General features: G+C 49.2%; 1 protein-coding gene across 1 annotated transcript; it reads left to right on the top strand.

The window, feature by feature from the left end:
• The first annotated feature begins 529 nt into the window (after positions 1-529).
• Positions 530-17,711, top strand: LOC149345665 (beta-1,3-galactosyltransferase 9-like). Its single transcript, XM_089541174.1, has 3 exons — positions 530-1,156; positions 15,403-15,633; positions 17,204-17,711. Exons 1-3 carry the CDS (start codon positions 530-532, stop codon positions 17,582-17,584), a joined length of 1,239 nt encoding a protein of 412 aa, XP_089397300.1. The 3' UTR covers positions 17,585-17,711.
• Positions 17,712-18,288: the final 577 nt, after the last annotated feature.

Genomic DNA, 18,288 nt, shown 5'->3' with positions numbered 1-18,288 from the left:
GCGCAGTATGGTCGAGCAAGAGAGCACGCGAAACGGCGAGATTGTTGCCGATGTAGCTCACGCTGCCATAAATCAAATCAAAAGCGTAATCGGAGTCAATTTTATTATCGCCTTCGCGACAAAACCGTCCGTCAAATTGTGGAAGCCATTTATACAGGAAAACGACTAAATGAGTGTGTCAGCCAGCCTTCCATTGCGTTGGGCGATAAAGAAATGCGATTCTCGAAGTGGTTTTGTCTCTATGTTTCTCTTTTTGTCTGATGGTTGTCTTCCTGAGGGGCTCAAGGTTTCTTTTTATTCTTCCTGTTTATAAATTCAGATTTAGATGAAAGAATCTTTGGTTGCTAGTCAGTGCCAGTTTGTTGCTTATTCTTCTCTTCTCTGCTCGTCGAATCGTTCCGTGCGCATATTTTATTTCATTAAAATGTAATCGAACAGCAGCGGCAGCGAAGAAAAAGGAAGACGAAGACCGTAATACCGCAGCGACATCGCATTCTGTGGACAGTACCCTCGTCGTATTCCCGTTATCATGAAGCAGCGCTTGTCTTCGTTCAACCCACTGGCTTTGTCTACACCTGGTATCGCAGTTGATCGTCTGAAGGTGCTTCTTGCGACGCTCATCGCGGCCAGCGTGTGCGCTTATGTATTTGTGTTGTGGTACATGTGGGATCCGCAGATAGTGGCGGCGCCTGCAGGGCCCCGTGAGACCGCGCGGCAGATGGACTGGGCCCACGAGGAGGTCGACGGTCGAATGGTCGAGCGCTCCCTCGAGCCTCGCCTCACGTCTCGAGGTGGCTGGGCAGTGATCGAGCGCTGTCGTCGGCCCCTAAGTGTTCTGTTGCTCGTGTACACCGCCCCGGCGAGTCGTAGCCGCCGCGCCGTGTTCAGGGACACGCTGATGGAGGAGGCTTCTGCGCAGCGCTTCAATTGGACCGCGGTGTTCTTCACTGGACGACGTTCAGCGGAGAGGAATGTGGACGTCTGGCTGGACCTGGAGGTGGACACGACGGGAGACGTGGTGGTCTTTCCCTTCGAGGACACCTTCGCCGTCATGTCGACCAAGTTTGTGGTCGCACTGCGATGGGCGGCCGAAAACTGCCCGGGGGTCCAGCACGTGATCAAGATGGACGACGACGTCCTCATCCAGCCGTTTCAGGTAGAGTTTCACGTTAAGCCGATTTTGTGCGCGTCAGGGGTGACTTTACAGCGAAAGCTGGTAAGCGTACCATTCCCGGTTCCGATGTGGTGACGTCTATGTTCTTGTATCACCGCACCAAGCTGATTAGCCAGACTGCCGCATCATCACGCATGACGTTGCTGCAAAGCGCCATTCTGAGTGGTATGAAACTAGCAACGTCACTTGAAAGCAAATCGTCATCACAAGCTTTCTGAATGGTCACCACTGTGTAACGCGAAACTTGCGACAGCTTTTAAGGCATTGCTGTTTCACTATATTAAGAGCGAGATCGTATCTGTGCAATTCTGCTAATAATAATAATATTAATAACTGGTTTTTGAGTAAAGGAAGTCGCATTATCTGTCTCACATATCTCGATGGACACCTCAACCGCGCTGTAAGGGAAGGGAAGAAGGTGGAGTGAAAGAAGAAAGATATAAACAGCTAGCGTAGTGGAGGTCTCCAGAAAAATTTCGACCACCTGTGTTCAGTTTGCCACATACACACATTACTTTTCCCACTCGCTCTCCTCTACAGGCCGCCGCAGTTGTAGATTAGCCGCTCCTCAGGCGGCGCATATCGCAGCAGCAGTAGCAAGCTACGGAAAGGAATGTGTTTTGTGTCACGTTAAGAGACCGGTGGAGAGGATAGTGTCATCTCGCGGGTTGCGAGCAGACTCAACAGCAATCGGCGCAGGCTCTTGTTGCTGTTGTGACTGAAGGACTGATGAAAAGGAAAGTGCGCGGACATGCCCACTGGCTCTGCTGAGCCACATCCCTGTCTCGTGCCGACAGAGGAGCGTTGAAAAATGTGAGACTTTGGTTGGCGCGCTCGGCTATTCAGCCGGAGTACCCTGGTTCGAACCCAGCTGCGGCAGCCGTGTTTCAATGGAGGTGAAACGCAGAGGCACCCGTGTGCTGCGCGCTGTCAGTACACGTTAACGATCCCTACGTGGTCTGCCTTTTGTTGCGGAAGCAACACTACGCTAGGTATGATTGATCTCGCGGAGCCCTGGAGAGCCCCGCCTGCGCATGCGCGAGCAGCGTGTTACGTCAGAGCAGCGCGGAGCCGCCGCCGACTCCTCAGCTGCGCGGGTGACTCAGAGGTGCCGTCGCCGCTGCGCCAGCAGTGAATTCTCCAGGAAAAGTGACGTCACACGGCGCACAGCTGTGGCGCTGGGGTCTCCGCCGATTCCTCCGCTACGCGAGTGACTTAAGAGCTGCCACCGCCGCTGCGATTGCCGCGCCATTCCTTCCGCTATTCCACTCGGTATGGCCATTGGTGAAACCACAGTCAATTTTTGTGAAGTTATTGCAGATTTTGAGTCGCTTATTATGGTCTTTTTCTGCGAAACTTTTATGCACATGGCGTATGCTATTACTGCTTTTTCTGCTTCTTCCGGACTTTTCGCTTGTATGGTCGCAGCTGGTATGCATTCTCCTTTGTAGTCAGCTATAGCCACAACATGTGCCTTTTTGTGCCTGTGCTCGGCAGCGTCGACATACAGCACTGACTTGTCTTTAAGTTTATTGTGCATATTTGCCGCGCGGGCTTTCCTTCTGGTGGTGTGTGAAAGGGGTGCATGTTTTTTGGAAGGGTAGAATTACGATATGTCCCCTTGTTTTCCTATCGAGATCCGTGGTTTGAGGTGATGGTTCGGTTTGGTTTATGGGGTCTAACGTCCAAAAGCGACTCGGGCTATGAGAGACGCCGTAGTGAAGGGCTCCAGAAATTTCGTCCACCTGGGGTTCTTTAACGTACACTGACATCGCACAGTACACGTTGAGCTGCTGAACGAGCTAAACGAGCTGCCAGAGCCTAGGCCCAGCGCCGTCACCGCCAGAATCCAGCGTATCCCGACTGGAGGGGGTCTACGATAGGTAGAGAGGTGCGGACAGTCGCCCATTCCGGGACACTGGGCGTTTCAGAGGAGGCATGCAAATGGCTGTGTTGGTCATACAATGATCACTACTCAGAGCGTCCTCTGTATTCATCTAGTCAGCATGGCGGAGGTTGCGTGTAAATGGGAAGGTCTTCGGTGACGCTTTAGAAAATGGTGCGCGAGCCTCTCCCCGGGCTGAATTGTTGAGAGGCGTCTTGGGCATGGCCGCTCCTCGTGCATTATGCGGGCGGTGGCGCCGGCTCTCAACGACTTCAAAAAAGGCAACTTGCTGCGCCGAAATGGTGGATGGGCTGTCTTCTGGCTGGCTTACAGGGAGAGGCGACCACGACATAATGAGCGTTATTCAGGCAGAGCCATTTTGAGAGTTTGCCAGGCGGGCATCTCCGCAGCCAGCGGTGGGACAGCCGGAGCCGTTAGGCTTAGCTCGACCGCTACGTGGTGATGCGGAGGGTTACTCGAAATTGCCGAAATTCGGAGTACCTGGGTCAGATCGGTGTCTCCAGGATCCTGCTGACTTGACGGTAGCAGTCGGGCAGATTTCGTAGGTGTTACATCAAATTGCCGCGGTTCGGGCCGAAAATCGATGGAGCCGATGCACCACGCGTCCGATCACTCCGCGCTCAAACGCGGTGTCTCACCCAGGTGCGAGCCGCCGAAGCAGAACCTTAGCGTCACCGCCGTCGAATTCTTTGCCTCAATTTATCTAAAAGCTGAAGCAGCTGACGAGCTGCGCGCAAATTGCGCATTAAGTAACATAATCGTCGGCAATACTTTTAGGCCTTCCAGTGAATCAAAATTAGCAGTGGCTTAGCTCGGCTATGCAAGCATATACGTTGCGAAAGAGAGCGCAACGACGAGGCAAGAGGTGTGACGTCATTCCAAACGGCAGCGGCGGTTCCGCGGCGAAGCGCGCAGTGTTACGTCATGCCAGATGGCGCGGAGATCGTGCGGCGTCCGCCAGCTACGGCGGTTGCTAGGCAATGGCTCAAGGTCTGTCTCTGTGCCTCCTCGGAGCACCGACACAGCGAAATCGCAATTACGTGGCTAATGTAGCTTTCGCTACAAAAGTTTTTAAGGCGAAAGCCTTTAGTACCTAATACTGTCGTGAGCAAAGAATTTTAGCAAGTGTGTCGACATTTCGGCGTCACTACTTATAAAAAGTGTCTAGGCTCCGAATAGAACCAGGGCCCTTGGCATTTGAAGTGGAGATGCTACCACTCCGCCACGAAGGCTCAGAGTTTGAGCATGAATAAAGGCGCATCTAGTGAATGCATGGGTTTCATAAATAAAATAAAAGAAATAAAAAATGAGGAAAGAGAAAAAATACCTAAAATAGAAAAACGAAAAATACAAAAATATAGAAAAATAAACTTTAAAAAGCAAATATGAAAAACAATAAACAGTGTGCGAGGACACGCTTTCGCTTTGCAGCACTTTAGAGAGCCAAAGTGCCTCCTGAATTTTTCACCACTGCCACCACTGGGTTTTTGAAGCGAAAGCTAGGAAACCGATAGAGCGCGGCAGCTTCAAAGGCAAAAAAGGGCGCATAAAGGGGCGCACACGTTCATGATCCCTCTCATGATCCGGATAAGCGGCCACTACCTGCCCAAAGTAGACTTATTCTCTTACTACCTCCAGCACCACGTAACCAGTTGTGAACTGCTGTTCCCCTGCGAGATTGTTGAACATTATTTTTGTCTTCTGCACGTTAATTTTAAGACCTACCGTTCTGCTCCACCCAACTCGTTGGTCATGCTTTGCAGTTCATGTTCTGAGTGACTTAGCTAGGCAATGTCATCACAGAATCGCATATTACTTAGCTACTCTCCATTAACTCTTATCCTCAGCTGTTCCCATTTCAGGGTCCGGAACACGTCGTGTAAACAGGCGGTGAATGGCATTTACGAAACCGTGTCTCCCTGCCTGACACCCTTCCTTAATGGAAAATGAAGTTTTATGGCTGAATTCATGAGAAGACTATGGTTCCCTGCGCAGTCGTTATGATATCCAGTATTTTGATATAAGACTGTTCTACACTCTGATTCTGCGCTTGCGTGACTGCAGAGGTTTCCACTTTGTCAAATGCGTTCTCGTAATCAATGCACGCTTTGTAAAGGGATTGGCTGTTCGGCGAATTTCTTTATCACCTGATTGATAGTGTGAATAGTGTGAATATGGTCAATTACCGAGTATCCTTCTGAAAGCCTGCCTTATTTGGTTGATTGAAATCTGAGGTTGTCCTGATTCTATTTGCGATGACTTTACTAAATATCTTGTAGGAAACGGACAGTATGCTGATTGGTCTGTTTTAAGCATGAAATGCTTTTAGCTCCCGTTGTCTGCAATGTGGTGACGTCACACCGAGACCGAGAGCCAACATCCGGGCACTGAATTCCACTCATCCGGGCACTGAATTCCACACATCCTGGAGCTTAAACGAGAGCATCCGGGCACCGTGCGAGATTTAACAAAGCAATCTAAGCCCTCCTACAGGACCGGCATACAAGCGCCGGTAGCTTCGCCCCGAACGGCTGGTGGCGTTCCTCCCTTCCTGTACGGTGCGGTTCGGGTGCCCACCGAGATACAGAGAATTACTGCTCCATTTCCTTTCCTCAAAAAGCCTTGCGTTCAAAGGGCAAGGCATCGCGCCGAACGGGTGATGGCGTTCCTCCCTTCCTGTACGGTGTTGTTCGCGTGTCCACCGAAATGACAGAGAATTACTGCGTAATTTCCGAGTGCGGAGCAATGGGAAGGAGTGCTCTCCAGCGATCGCCGAGTCGACCAAGAAGGTCTGATTCGGCGAGCACAAGTGACAGCAGCTTCCAGCGGAGCCCTGGACTAATGGCAACCGACCTTTGTACACGTAGATGGCCGAAGCCATCTGAAAGCCGCGGAAGAAAAGCAAATTAGAGCTTAATAAAGTTTTTCACTCACTCACTTTCCGCCAAAAGCGTCGCGTTCAAAGTGCAAGGCATCGCACCGAACGGGTGGTGGCGTTCCGTGGACTGCCTGGGAGCGCTGTAACACGCTATCGCGTTCCACTCCTAAAGGCGAAGCTTAAGCGTCATTAATTAGCAGTTTATTAGTATTTAGTAATTAACCAGTAATTAGCCATTAATTAGTAATTTGTCATTACTTCGTCATCACTTATGTGTGACGTAATCTAATGGTGACGTCACCAGTGTCACATAGGCAAAGTGGAGCGGAAAACGCTTTCGCCTCTGCGCACTTTAGGCAGTTTCGAACGCGCTGCATATACATTCTTATCAGGCCTGCGTCTCGTAGTGTCCGCGTACGCTTCTGCATCGTCCTGCATTTCAATGCCGCCTTAAGCCGAGCAATGGAGCCTGAATGTCCGTAAACATTTCATGCTTACTCTACTCTCGGTTACGGGAGAGGCAGAGAATTTTTTTTTTCAACTCCTTCACGTCTCCTTTCGGATGGATTAAGATAATGTTAGCGTTCTTCCAAATTTTTGATACGCTCGAGGTCATAAGGCATTGCGTACACAGGCAAAGCCACCTAGACGCAGGCCGGCTAGTTTTTCTAGCACAATCTCCCCTCCGTCCTTTGAGAGATCTGCTGTTACCTGGTAGTCGTCAGCTGCTTTCTCCCTTTGCATTGTTCATAAGGCTTTCCTTGCTTCCTCTTCTTTTGAGCCCAGCTCTTGGCGCCCGCTTCTGCGTTTCGCGGCGTCGCCATCGCCGTTGCCGTCGCCGTTGTCCGTTGTAACCAGCAGTGAACACCTTAGTCGCGCTTTAAGCTGCAAACCAACGGAGCGGGAGCTTGGAAAGCAAAGGAAAGGCGCATAACCGCCCTCTCGGAACAGTGGACTCCTCAATCGTACTATAAGCTACGTGGCGGTAGTGACAGATGTGCGCTGCGTGCGTTGGCATTGACAACGTTGTGCCATTTTAAGGAAAGGAAGTCCGCATAACTGGCTTCCTGGGTTAGTGGACGCCTGAATCGCGCTTATAGGTACGTGGGATGATGAGAGAGAAATGTGGGCTGCAGGCATTGACAACGTTGTGCCAGAAACGCGGCGCTGAATCCATAGGCCGTCGGAGTTCATTGTGTTCATTGGAACTGGCGTTGACAATGTTTTTACACTCCGATGATTTTAGGGAAAGGAAGTGCGCATAACTAGCTCCCTGGATCAGCGGACGCCTAAATCGCACTTATACGTACGTGGGGTGATAAGAGAGAGATGAGAGCTGCATGCGTTAGCGCTGACAATGGTGAGCGAACTGTGCGGTCAACTACAGGTGGCAGGGCGGGTGGGGACTTAGTGTACATATAAAGAGAAACAGGAATTTCTTACCACTTATGGTATCTGTGAAGCCATTGTTTCTGAGGATTGTTGATCAATACCGAGTTGCTGGTAGAAGTGGCAACTGCGATACAAGCCGCTTTGCTACTGCTGCCCAATGGCGCTCGCCTGGCGTCCGCTAGCTCGTACGAGGGAAGCGTCGCGGAAATTTACCACATGTGCACTTTACTACAAGATGCGGTCCATTGTAAAGAAATGATGAGAGCACGGGCCAGTTCCGAAGCGACGTCCGCTGCAGACTCCATGCGAAACAGACTATTCGCTATCGACAACCAGGGCAGTCAGGGAACAGTGCCATTCGTCACCCGGCGGCGCCGGCATGCGCAGGCATGCTTTATCGCTGCTCGAGTATAGCAGGCATTCTTTTCGATAACACGGCTGTTTCGTCTCTTTTGGCGCGAAGTTCAGTTGAGGGACACCAAGCAAAGTAGCGCTCGGTGGCAACGGTTTCGGAATGGAACAAGCTGCCTGAGGAAGTAGTGCCCATATCAAATGATTCATTTTCTTCCATGCTGTGACATTTTTTATGTATAATAACTCCGTGTTCTTTCTATCTCATTGTTATCTTTTTATTTGTAACCACCTGCACGCGGTGGCATTTGTCTACTTTTTCTTCAACCCCCCCCCCCCCCCCCCCCCCGACTGTAATGCCAGACAATGGCACTGTGGGTATGATCATAAATAAATAAATGAGCGACAGCGGCTGTGGGCGGCGCTTGAGCCGAACAGGACATCAGTGTAGGCCGCTTCATGTGTCCCAGCTCAAGTATGCCGCGAGTGCTTGCTAAATGGTGTAGAGACATTCTGCTGAATGGAGTGGTTGAGGTGTGCAGTTGGGAGCTCGTTTGCAGGTATTTGAGCCCCTAATTCGTGGCCGTCGGTGCAACCACATGCTTGCCCATATACTCACCGGTTCCTGTATACGTCATAGTCGGGGCCGCATTGATATAGGGATTCTCATGTTAACAATGTCACATCAACCGCCTTAAAACAGTTATTTTTCATTAACAGACGCCTCAAACTAGCACCATCAGAAACAAAGCTTCTTGCGTATAACACATATGTCAGACCAATTCTAGAGTATGCTAATGTTGTTTGGTTTCCTTTCACTAACAAGCTCACTAAACAAATAGAAGCAGTGCAGAGGAAGGCGGTCAGATGTATATTTAATAGACACAGGTTGACAGACTCACCAACAGAACTAATCAAACACGCAGGACTACTAACCCTTCAAAACAGAGCAAAACTAGCGCGCCTTAAAACCATGTACCAACTCGTACACAATCAATTAAAAGTCGCCACTTCAAGATACATATCACAATCACAAACGCGACAAACACGTAATAAACACATACACACTCTAAACGAGTTTTCATTCCGTACTGACACTTTCAAATATTCATACTTCCCTCGTGCTATACGCGAATGGAACACCTTGAACACATCCATTGTTAGTAGTCCATCATTGAATTCCTTTAGCACACGTGTGGAAAATCAACTACTTATATCTTAGTATTTATTGAGTTCATATATGTCATTACCAAGTTATTCCTTCCGTTGTGTTTTCACTTGTGGTATTATTGTCCGCCAAAATCATCTCACATGCTCCTCATTCTGGTTTATTTGTTATTCGTATCTTCTAATGTATAATCTCGTGTCATATTTTTTATGTACTTTGATTAATTACCATTGCTATTTTTTTTTGTGTGTGCCTCTGTACTTTGAATGCCCTCCCTGTTACGATCCCTGATGGGATTGACAGTATCGAATAAATAAATATGTACGGGCCTTGAGTCAACCCTCCTTCCCGTGCTCCGCGTCACTTTTGTCTGCTCTGGAAAGCTCATCCCGCTCTCCATCGGCGGCTTTTGGACAAAGTTCGAAGCATGCATGGCGTGAACATATTCAGCAAAAACTGAAGGAGTGGCGCCTACCTTCAAGAAGCATAGCTATCGCATCTTCTGCGGTGTTGGCGGTGATAAAGGCGAAATGCAAGAGACGACCGTGTTGTGTGGAATGTTAATGCACGTTGGATCATAAGCCCTCTTGTGCAGCGCCGCTTTTTTTTCTTCCTTCTTTCACTCCTTCCAATGTCGTTCTCTCGTGTGGGTCTTCATCGACAGTACAAGTCAGCGTAGAAAGCGAACGTAACTAGGGGACAACGCGAGCCTAGCTAACAACTGAATAGTCACTGCAAGCGCCGCTATACACAGGAACGTACAGCGCCTTTTTTTTTTTTACATGATTACACCAAAGGAGAAGCTGCTGCCGGATAGTAGCCAGAAAAAATCGCAAGAACTGAGAGCATGATGCCCAACAAAACAAAAACAAGCTACAACACACAATACACCGCTCAGACAACACAACACATACGCCAGAAATGGTAACATTACTGTAAATGATAAAAGAATACTAAGCATTGCGCAGATGAGCGTATTTACTATAAATGCTTAGCGATCAAAAAACTCACTGAATAGTGAACAATAAACATCTGCACCTTTCCTTCTACCACGCGGCTACAACTATCTGCGATTCCGTTAGCAAATGTGCACAATGAGGATACTCAACTGCGCTCTGGTTGGCAACTAAACTTCCCCTTTGCCATACTCGCACCCTCCAGCATATCTAGGCTCATAATGCCTAGATATTAGCACAACACAGACTGGATGGAAACCAACGCAGAACTGGCGTAATCACCCCAGGTTCTCTGGTTGGTTCGCGTTGCGCGCCAGCTTGTTCAAAAGCTTGGAAGTTCTCGCACATTAGCCGTACCTGTAGTGTAGGAGGTCGGTCGCCAGTTCGGCGTCAGGAATGTTCTTGTCTTAGTGTTCTTTGTCACCACTGGATCTAAACGACTGTTCAGTTGCGCCTAGAGAAGAGCCTTTGACTTCAGCCCTCGTGCTCGATTCAGAATTTCTGACGCTTTTAGGACAGTCAAGACTCGCTACATTCTTCTCCCTCAAGTTTTCAATTACTGAGGTACCCCTTTTTTTAGCGCAGTAATCTTCAAAAAATTTTCGCGCCCAGCTACCAAGCTCAATTCCGAGATACCACTATATTAGTACTGTTACTCACTGAAACTTTCTTCGTCACCACCCACCATCCTGAGTTCACTGGCACGAATGCCTTTTGGCGCTGTTCAAAGCGTTCTGCACCCTGACGCACCCTTGCTCACGCAGACGTAAATCGTCTCTTGGGCACTTACCTTTTGAAACTTTCCTTACCTTCCCCCAGCATTCTTGATACTGAGCAACGATGACCTTTTAAGCAGTAACCTTACGAAACGCCCATGAACCTGAGTCATCGTGCTTCATTGTGATTTACAATGATCTTTTGCGCACTTACACATCGAAACGTCCTTGACCCTAGGTTCCCGTGCTCGATTCTGAATATGGTGGCCTTTTGGGCTGTAAACTCTTCGCAACGTTCTTCTGAGTCGCCGTGCATGAGGCGGATTTGCGGTGGATTTTTGTCCGTTTACACGTCAAGACATTCTTGGCCCTCGACTGCCGAGTTCGATTTTTAGGTACGAGGTGTTACGGGATGTAACTCTTCGCAATGTTCTTTGACCAGTCGCTGTACTTTACTGTAATTTACAATGGTCTTTGAGCATTTACACACCAAAACGTCCTTTACCCTCACTTGCCGTGATCGATTCCGAGGTACGACGGCGCTTTGATAAATTCCCGCTCTGGTAATGCCCTGAATCGCCGTGCATAATTCACGTCACTCCCTCTCGCTTGCTATGCTGAATTCTGAGGTAAGGCAGCGTTTTGGTCAGTTACTCTTCTCAACATTCTTCGCACTGACTCTCCGTGCTTGATTCTGATTTGTAACGGTCGTCTGAACACTTACGCACGAAGCTTTCTTCACCCTCATTTGCTGTGGTCGATTCTGATTTACGGCGGCCATTTGGGAAGTTACTTTTCGAAACATTCTTTGCCTTGAGTCCACGTTCCTGATCCCTGTCCGTTGCCCTTACTTGCCGAGCCAAGCTCTTAGGCACGACGAATTTATAAGCAGTTACACTTCGAAACGTTCTTCGCCTCAAGTCGCCGTGCTTGATTCTGGTTTCACTGGTCTTTTCTGCACATACAAACGTCCGTCATCATCATTATCGCGCTCGATATGGTGGTACGACCGCCTTTTCGGCAGTTACTCTTCCATGTGTTTTGCCCAATGTGTCACTGTGCTTGCTTCTTGTCCCTGTACCTCACTTGCCGTGCTCGATTCAGAGGTACGACGGCCTTTTAAGGAGTTACTCTTCGAAAGGTTCTTACCCTTAGTTGCCATGCTTGATTATATTTGCGTCCCGATGGCATTTTAACTGCTTGAAACTGGAACTTAACGTTTTATTGGAAGCATAATGCGGGGGTGAACTATGAAAAAACAATCTTTTTAAGGTTTCAAATATTTCGGTCAAGTAAGGCCGGTTCTTACAAGCTCTAGTGGAGGTGCCTACCTTTACCACCAGTTATCGCGCTCGATTTTGTGGTACGACGACCTTTTGGGCAATTACTCTTCAAAATGTTCTTCGCCTGGAGCTTCCGTGCTTGATTCCAGAGTTCGCCATGTATTAAAGCCATGTATTAAAGCCATATATTAAAGCCATATATTAAAGCCCTCGTCGTCGAAAACATCGACCAGCCTCCATGCTCTTCCATCCTTGTGCGCCTCACTTGTGACCCTCTCCGTGATGACACTGTCCTTACACGCCAGCCCATACTTTTCTCCACCACAAGTGTCTTCCCCTGCCTTACGCCGCATTGACTATTTCTGCTGTCCTATCCGTACTGTGGGGCTGGAAACCGTTTTGCTGCCCTAGTGCTTTTCGCTGTGGCGAATCTGTCGGAAGCGTCCAACCTATTGCGTCTATTCTAACCCGTGAGGAGACTGCCGATGCATCGCACATCAATCTCACTGCGCTCAGCCCACAATCTTCTACACCCACTCCTTCCTCTACACAACTATTTCTCCGCTCCATCGACGCAGATCTTCCTCCGCCGCCGCGCACGCAGCTTCTCCACTTGCTCCACCAGTGCCGCGCCTCCTTCGACTGTCATCACAGCTCATTGGGCCAAACGTCGACTGTCACACATCGCACCGACACAGGTGCCCACGCTCCTCTACAGCAGCGCCCCTATCGTGTGTCGGCAATCGAGCGCCAAGTACTTGAAGATCAAGTCCACCAAATGCTCAAGAGCGGAGTCATTCAGTCTTCGAGCAGACCTTGGGCTCCGCCAGTTGTGCTTGTCAAAAAGAAAGATGGCTCCATCCGTATCTGTGTAGACTACCACCGCCTTAACAAGACTACGCGCAAGGACGCCCATCCCCTGCCACAGACGGATGACGCCCTAGACTGATGCAAGGTGTCCAGATATTTTCCTCTTTAGACTTACGTTCCGGTTACTGGCAGGTACCCATGAGAGAGGCCGATCGCCCCAAGACAGCTTTTGTATCATCTGACGGCCTATACGAATTTACTGTGGTGCCTTTCGGCCTTTGTAAAGCTCCCGCCACATTTGAGAGGATGATGGATACCATTCAGCGTGGGCTAAAGTGGAAGACCTGCCTCTGTTACCTCGGTGACATCATCGTTCTTCCACCTGACTTTGACACTCACCTCTACCGCCTGAAGCACGTTTAGACCTGCCTCCAGCTCAACTTAAAGAAGTGCCATTTTTGCCACCCGCCAACTTACCATTTTTTGCCACATTGTTTCCAAGGATGGCGTCCGTCCGGACCCGGTTAAACTCCCTGCTGTGACTGCCTTCCCTCGACCTACTCCTATCAAAGAACTGCGCAGTTTCCTAGGTCTGTGCTTCTACTTCCGTAGGTTTATATGCAACTTTGCCTCAGTTGCTGTACCTTTGATACAACTTCTGCCCGCAGTTCCGATCTTTCCCAGTGGTCCCAAATGTGTGACGACGCCTTCGATTCCTTGCGCTTTATGCTCACCTCCCCGCCGATACTGCGCCATTTCGACCCGACCGCATTTACCGAGATTCATGCTGACGTCATAGGGGTAGGCCTCGGTGCCGTACTCGCACAACGCAAATCTGATTTCTTCGAATATGTCGTTGCCTATGCCAACCGCATGATTAACATTAACAGGCTGAATCCAATTACTCGGTCACTGAAAAAGAGTGTCTGGCGATGGTTAGGGCCCTTACCAAGTACCGCCCTTACCTCTAAGGCCACCCGTCTGAAGTCGTGACCGACCACCATGCGCTGTGCTGGCTTTCCTCTCTGAAAGACCCATCCGGTCGCCTCGCGAAGTGGGCCCTTCGCCTACAGGAATACGATATCCTCGTCGTGTATCGTACATGGAACTCTTCCCTTCTTGACTTCCTCGCCAACACTACGGCTGCTTCTCCTCCGCGTGCTCTTCGCAGCCATGCTTTCCATTTCTCAGTTCCGGATAGCCTACTTTATCGCCGCAACTAAAGCTCAGGTGGCCGCAAGAGGTTGCTGGTCATTCCAGTCACCTGCGCTCGGAGGTCTGCGCCCAGTTTCACGCTGACCCGGAGTGCGTCATGTCGGAGTGTTCAAGACCTACGCACGACTCCGGCTACGATATTAGTGGCGTGGCATGTACGCCTTCATACTCAGATACGTGCGCTCATGCCTTACCTGTCAACGCCGCAAGCCTCCTCCTCATCGTTCTGCTAGGAGAATTGCAGCCGCTACCTTGCCCGCCACGCCCATTTTGCCGCGTCGGCATTAATTTATACGCTGCCTGTCTCTCAAAAGGCACCTCGTACACCACAAACTCTGAAATCAGACGCACGTTTCTCTACCAGCAGTATGGTTTAGCAGAAGTTCAGAAGCGTTCAGGTCTTCTTTACAGCTACTGCTGTCGATTACGGCGATACTTCGTCCTTTTATTTTAGGTGGTCGCGCGTGATGAAGCATTAGCTAGCACCGACGCCTTTGCTGCCCTCGTAACATTGTCGCCTGCCCCGATGCGATGATGCCGGCTGGGAGCCTGATGCGCCGACACTAATGACTCCTTTAATTTCGCTGGGCCCGCCGCATCCTGTTTATGGGTGCACATTAGCGAGTATTCCTGACGAGTGCGCCGTGCGAGTGCTGCTTGCTGGGGTGCCCAAAAGACCATGTTGAGACGGCCTCCTTCGCCAAAGTGGTCTATCTTTAGCGCTGCTTTAATAGCTCCTGCATCTTGGAACTGGTCTTACATCCGCCGCTGGTTATGACCTGAGCGCCGCTGGTTATGATCTGAGCGCCGCTGTGCACGTGGCATCGTCGCCGGTGCTGTTTCATTAAAACGACAAGAACGTGCAGTACAAGGTTTGCTGCCGGTGTGTTCTTTCGATTTCGTAAGTGCGGTTTATCACAAAAACGCGAGAATAATCTAAAAACGCGGATATATTTTTTGCACTCTTCGCCAGAGTGCGTGAACGTTATATACTGCGCCATTTCCTTCCCATCCCCCCCCCCCCGTCAAGAAAAAAAAAACAATTTAATTCAAGTTTATTTGCATCTATATATATACAGATGACGGAAGTGCAGACAAAAAGCCAAACGAATTTGGCCTGACGGGGTCTGTACCCCCTACAGAAATGGCACTATGCACCATAAAGCGAACAAAAAGAAACAATAATAGATAAACGAAAAAAAAGCATTAGTGAACATTCTATAACAGAAATGCATACGGGCAAAAAAGAATCAACGATAGAATGCTGCAGGGAATTAAATTCCATAAAGCGTATGGTATTAAATGATACAAATAAAACAGCTTTGAAATTCACAAGTATAAATAATAAGTTACTAACAAGCAAAGATAATCACTTTATCGTTCATGGCGTCAGTCCATACTACAAAAAGCAAAGAAAACAAAAAAAGAAAAAAAGGGATCCACAATGAACCCAATAAAAGGAGAGGTAAGTTATTATTGAGTAGTTTCAAATGAGTTTAACAAACATGGCAGTGTGTGGCGTAACATTTGTTGGCCGTAAATGCGTTTCCCAGCTGCAGGAATACCTCAAGAAGGACGTGCCACTGCAACCACGGTCGCTGCATTGCAACGTCTGGTGGAACTCGGAAACGATCCGGGACCCGAGGAGCGTGTTCTTCGAAACCTACGAATCGTTTCCGGGCGACATCTTCTTCACATACTGCTCAGGGCGCACGATCATCATGACCTTCGACGTGATGCGCGACCTCCTCAGGGCCGCCTCGTTCATCCCTCGCCACACGAGTGTACGGCACGCACACTTTTGGCCTTCTTTTACGCACATTGAAGTTATCGTTAACATTCATTTGCAGCGGCATCCCCGCAAGCCGTATTAGAGAGCAGCCTCAGCCGCCAATTCATGGCATGCGCGTCGTCGCTGTGTCCGGAGGAGCTATGGCAAACCTAGAAGCACCGCAAACCAGAAGAGCTCTTTCCCCGAAAACTCTTCAGGGGCGCTGCGAAATCCATCTAATTGGACGAGTGCAGGTACACGCATAGCTCGTCGCTTATGAATGAATCTTTTCCTTGCCTGTGTCCAAATTCGCGCTGTTTGGGGGTATACGCGTATTTGATGCTGAGCACTCAACTTTGAAATGCTCTAATGGCGCCAGAGACAATCGGACCGACGTTGTGGCGCCGGCGTGCTGGCAATCCTTGCAAATGGCTCCTAACGGAGTTAGTAAGGCTTTCGACTGAAAAGAACAAAGGGAGTGTTTTCTCCTGTTCGCTGGAGCTGTCTCAGCGCCGACCATGAGGTATTCTTTAGAGTAAAAATTGGTTTTGAGGATAAGAAACGACGCAGTAACTTTCTCACATATCTCGCTGGACACCCGAACCACACCGTTAATAAAGGGATAATGCAGGGAGTGAATGAAGTCAGATCATCACTAAAGGCGATGCTTGGTTTCACTACGACGCCGCCTTTTCTCGTAATAGGACTAGTAAGGCTTTCGCCTTAAAAGAACAAGTGCAGTGTTTGCTCCTGTTCGCTGGAACTGATTCTGCACTGCTGAGGAAGCATTCTGTAGTGTCAGATCGCCGCTAAAGGAAAGACTTGCTGCACTATTTCGACTGGGATCGAAGTAAGAGTAAAACGAATGGAATTGTTCGTCGTATTTTATGGCCTCCGGTTCCTGGATATTTGAGGGCATCGTGATGTTTCTTTACCCACAAAAATGCAAGACGTCTTCCTTAAAAGTAGCACTCAAGCTCTGACATAGGCCTCCCTCCTCGGAGCAAAGGCCCTATTTAATCCCTGCCAATGATGAACGCTTTGCCCAGACGAAGACAAGTCCCCTTGTCGAAACGTTGGCTCAAGCAACCGGAAGTTTTCCCCTCCCTTGTTCATTTTGTGATCGCCAAAGACCATCTACCACACCCTCTCTCTACCATAGTACTTGGTAGTAAGACAGCGCAGAAAACGATAACCACAGGGGAGAACAAGACACGGAAGAAACAGCGCAAAAAACGACAATCACAGGGGAGGACAAGGCACAAAAGAACGCTCTTAGCGCTCTTTTGAGTCTTGTCCTCACCTGTGATTATCGTTTTTTGCGCTGTCTTAGAGCGTACCGTTCTCTTGAGTCTTGTCCTCTCCTGTGGTTGTCGTTTTTTGCGCTGTCTTACTACCAGCTATGAATAACCATCTAGCCCAGCTTATTGAAGTTCTGACATAGTACTGTTGATTTATAGTATAAAGCTGGCGTCTTCATTATTCACATTATATGCTTTGTTCCTTCGTCCTGCTCCTCAGCACTCAGTCTCACAACGCACCACGTGCCCTACAGTTTTGTTTGCCCTCCGCCTTCTGTGCAGGATGACGCCTACATAACGGGTGACCTGGCACTCGTCCACGGCATCGGCCACGTGGACATACACGAGCGATACGAGTGGGACACTGCGAAGACCGACTGCATCTTTCAGGGCAGCTGCTTATTCACGCACGAGTACTTCGCCTACGGACTGAGCGTCGGCCGTCGCAGTCAGTGGGGCCTGGTACTCTGGCGCCGGAGACTGGACACGCGTGAGACGCTGGACCTGTCCACGAGGCTTCATAGCACGGACTACGCGGAATTGTTCAACAATACAAAAGCCGCCCTTGTCGAAGAAGTGTCGACGTATGGGGAGGGCACTGCCATAAATGGCAGTTCACAGTGGATCGCGGCTGCAGAAGACATTGCAACTGAAGCGAGTTGACCCGGGAGCACCCTGCTTCAGTGAAAGTAAAACTTCGAACAATTTTAAAACACGTCCGAGTGTAAAGGCCTACGGTTTCAAGCTGATTTGCCGAGATGTAGTGCTGAGGTGCTTCGTTGTAGTGATTTTAATAAAGAAAAATGCGAAAACAATGGAAAAGACGACGGCAGCCGCGCAAATCTCTGTCTATTATATTAAGCACCAGAGCTGCGGCCGGCGGGAGAGGGACAGGGAGCATGGTGCGCGAAAACCTTTATTGGTTCTCGAGAGTATTCGAAGTTGAGTCCAATCCCAACAAACACAAAACCTCCTCACAAACTCCAAAAAAAGATGGAATGTCCCAGTCCCAGTACAGCATTTATCAAACGTTTCCAGATCATAGAGGCAAGACATAGAAACACAAGCAAAAAGGCAGTGCTCCCACTAAAGGTCTAGAAACGTTTTTTCGAGAGTTTTAAGCAGCAACAAAAACGAATTAATGCATTTTCGTCCAAGAAAGGCAACTGGGTATAACGTTTTCGGGACCAATGGTTTTCAACAAGAAACAAACAAAAAAAATCGACTCCTCGCTCTCTTTTCTCTCTCCCTCTCGCCACAAGCAGCGGGGGGAGAAGGTTTTGCTCTTGCACTCGTCGCTTTGAGAGATGAAACAGCAGTTTCATTCGAACAGCCGAAGGAAACGGTAAACCCCGCATCTCTCTCGG

Source organism: Amblyomma mixtum, chromosome 4, assembly GCF_055824585.1.
Source record: "Amblyomma mixtum isolate Tamu chromosome 4, ASM5582458v1, whole genome shotgun sequence".
NCBI lineage: Eukaryota > Metazoa > Arthropoda > Arachnida > Ixodida > Ixodidae > Amblyomma > Amblyomma mixtum.
The sequence above is the reverse complement of the archived record's forward strand: the minus strand, read 5'-3'. Positions and strand labels throughout refer to the sequence as shown.

What these genes read in the sequence shown, in the direction of transcription:
- LOC149345665 (XM_089541174.1), top strand. Translation starts at nt 530, where the DNA reads ATGAAGCAGCGCTTGTCTTCGTTCAACCCACTGGCTTTGTCTACACCT. An exon ending in TCCTCATCCAGCCGTTTCAG is followed by an intron (nt 1,157 to 15,402) that starts GTAGAGTTTCAC and finishes TGCGTTTCCCAG; the next exon opens with CTGCAGGAATACCTCAAGAA. An exon ending in TCATCCCTCGCCACACGAGT is followed by an intron (nt 15,634 to 17,203) that starts GTACGGCACGCA and finishes CCTTCTGTGCAG; the next exon opens with GATGACGCCTACATAACGGG.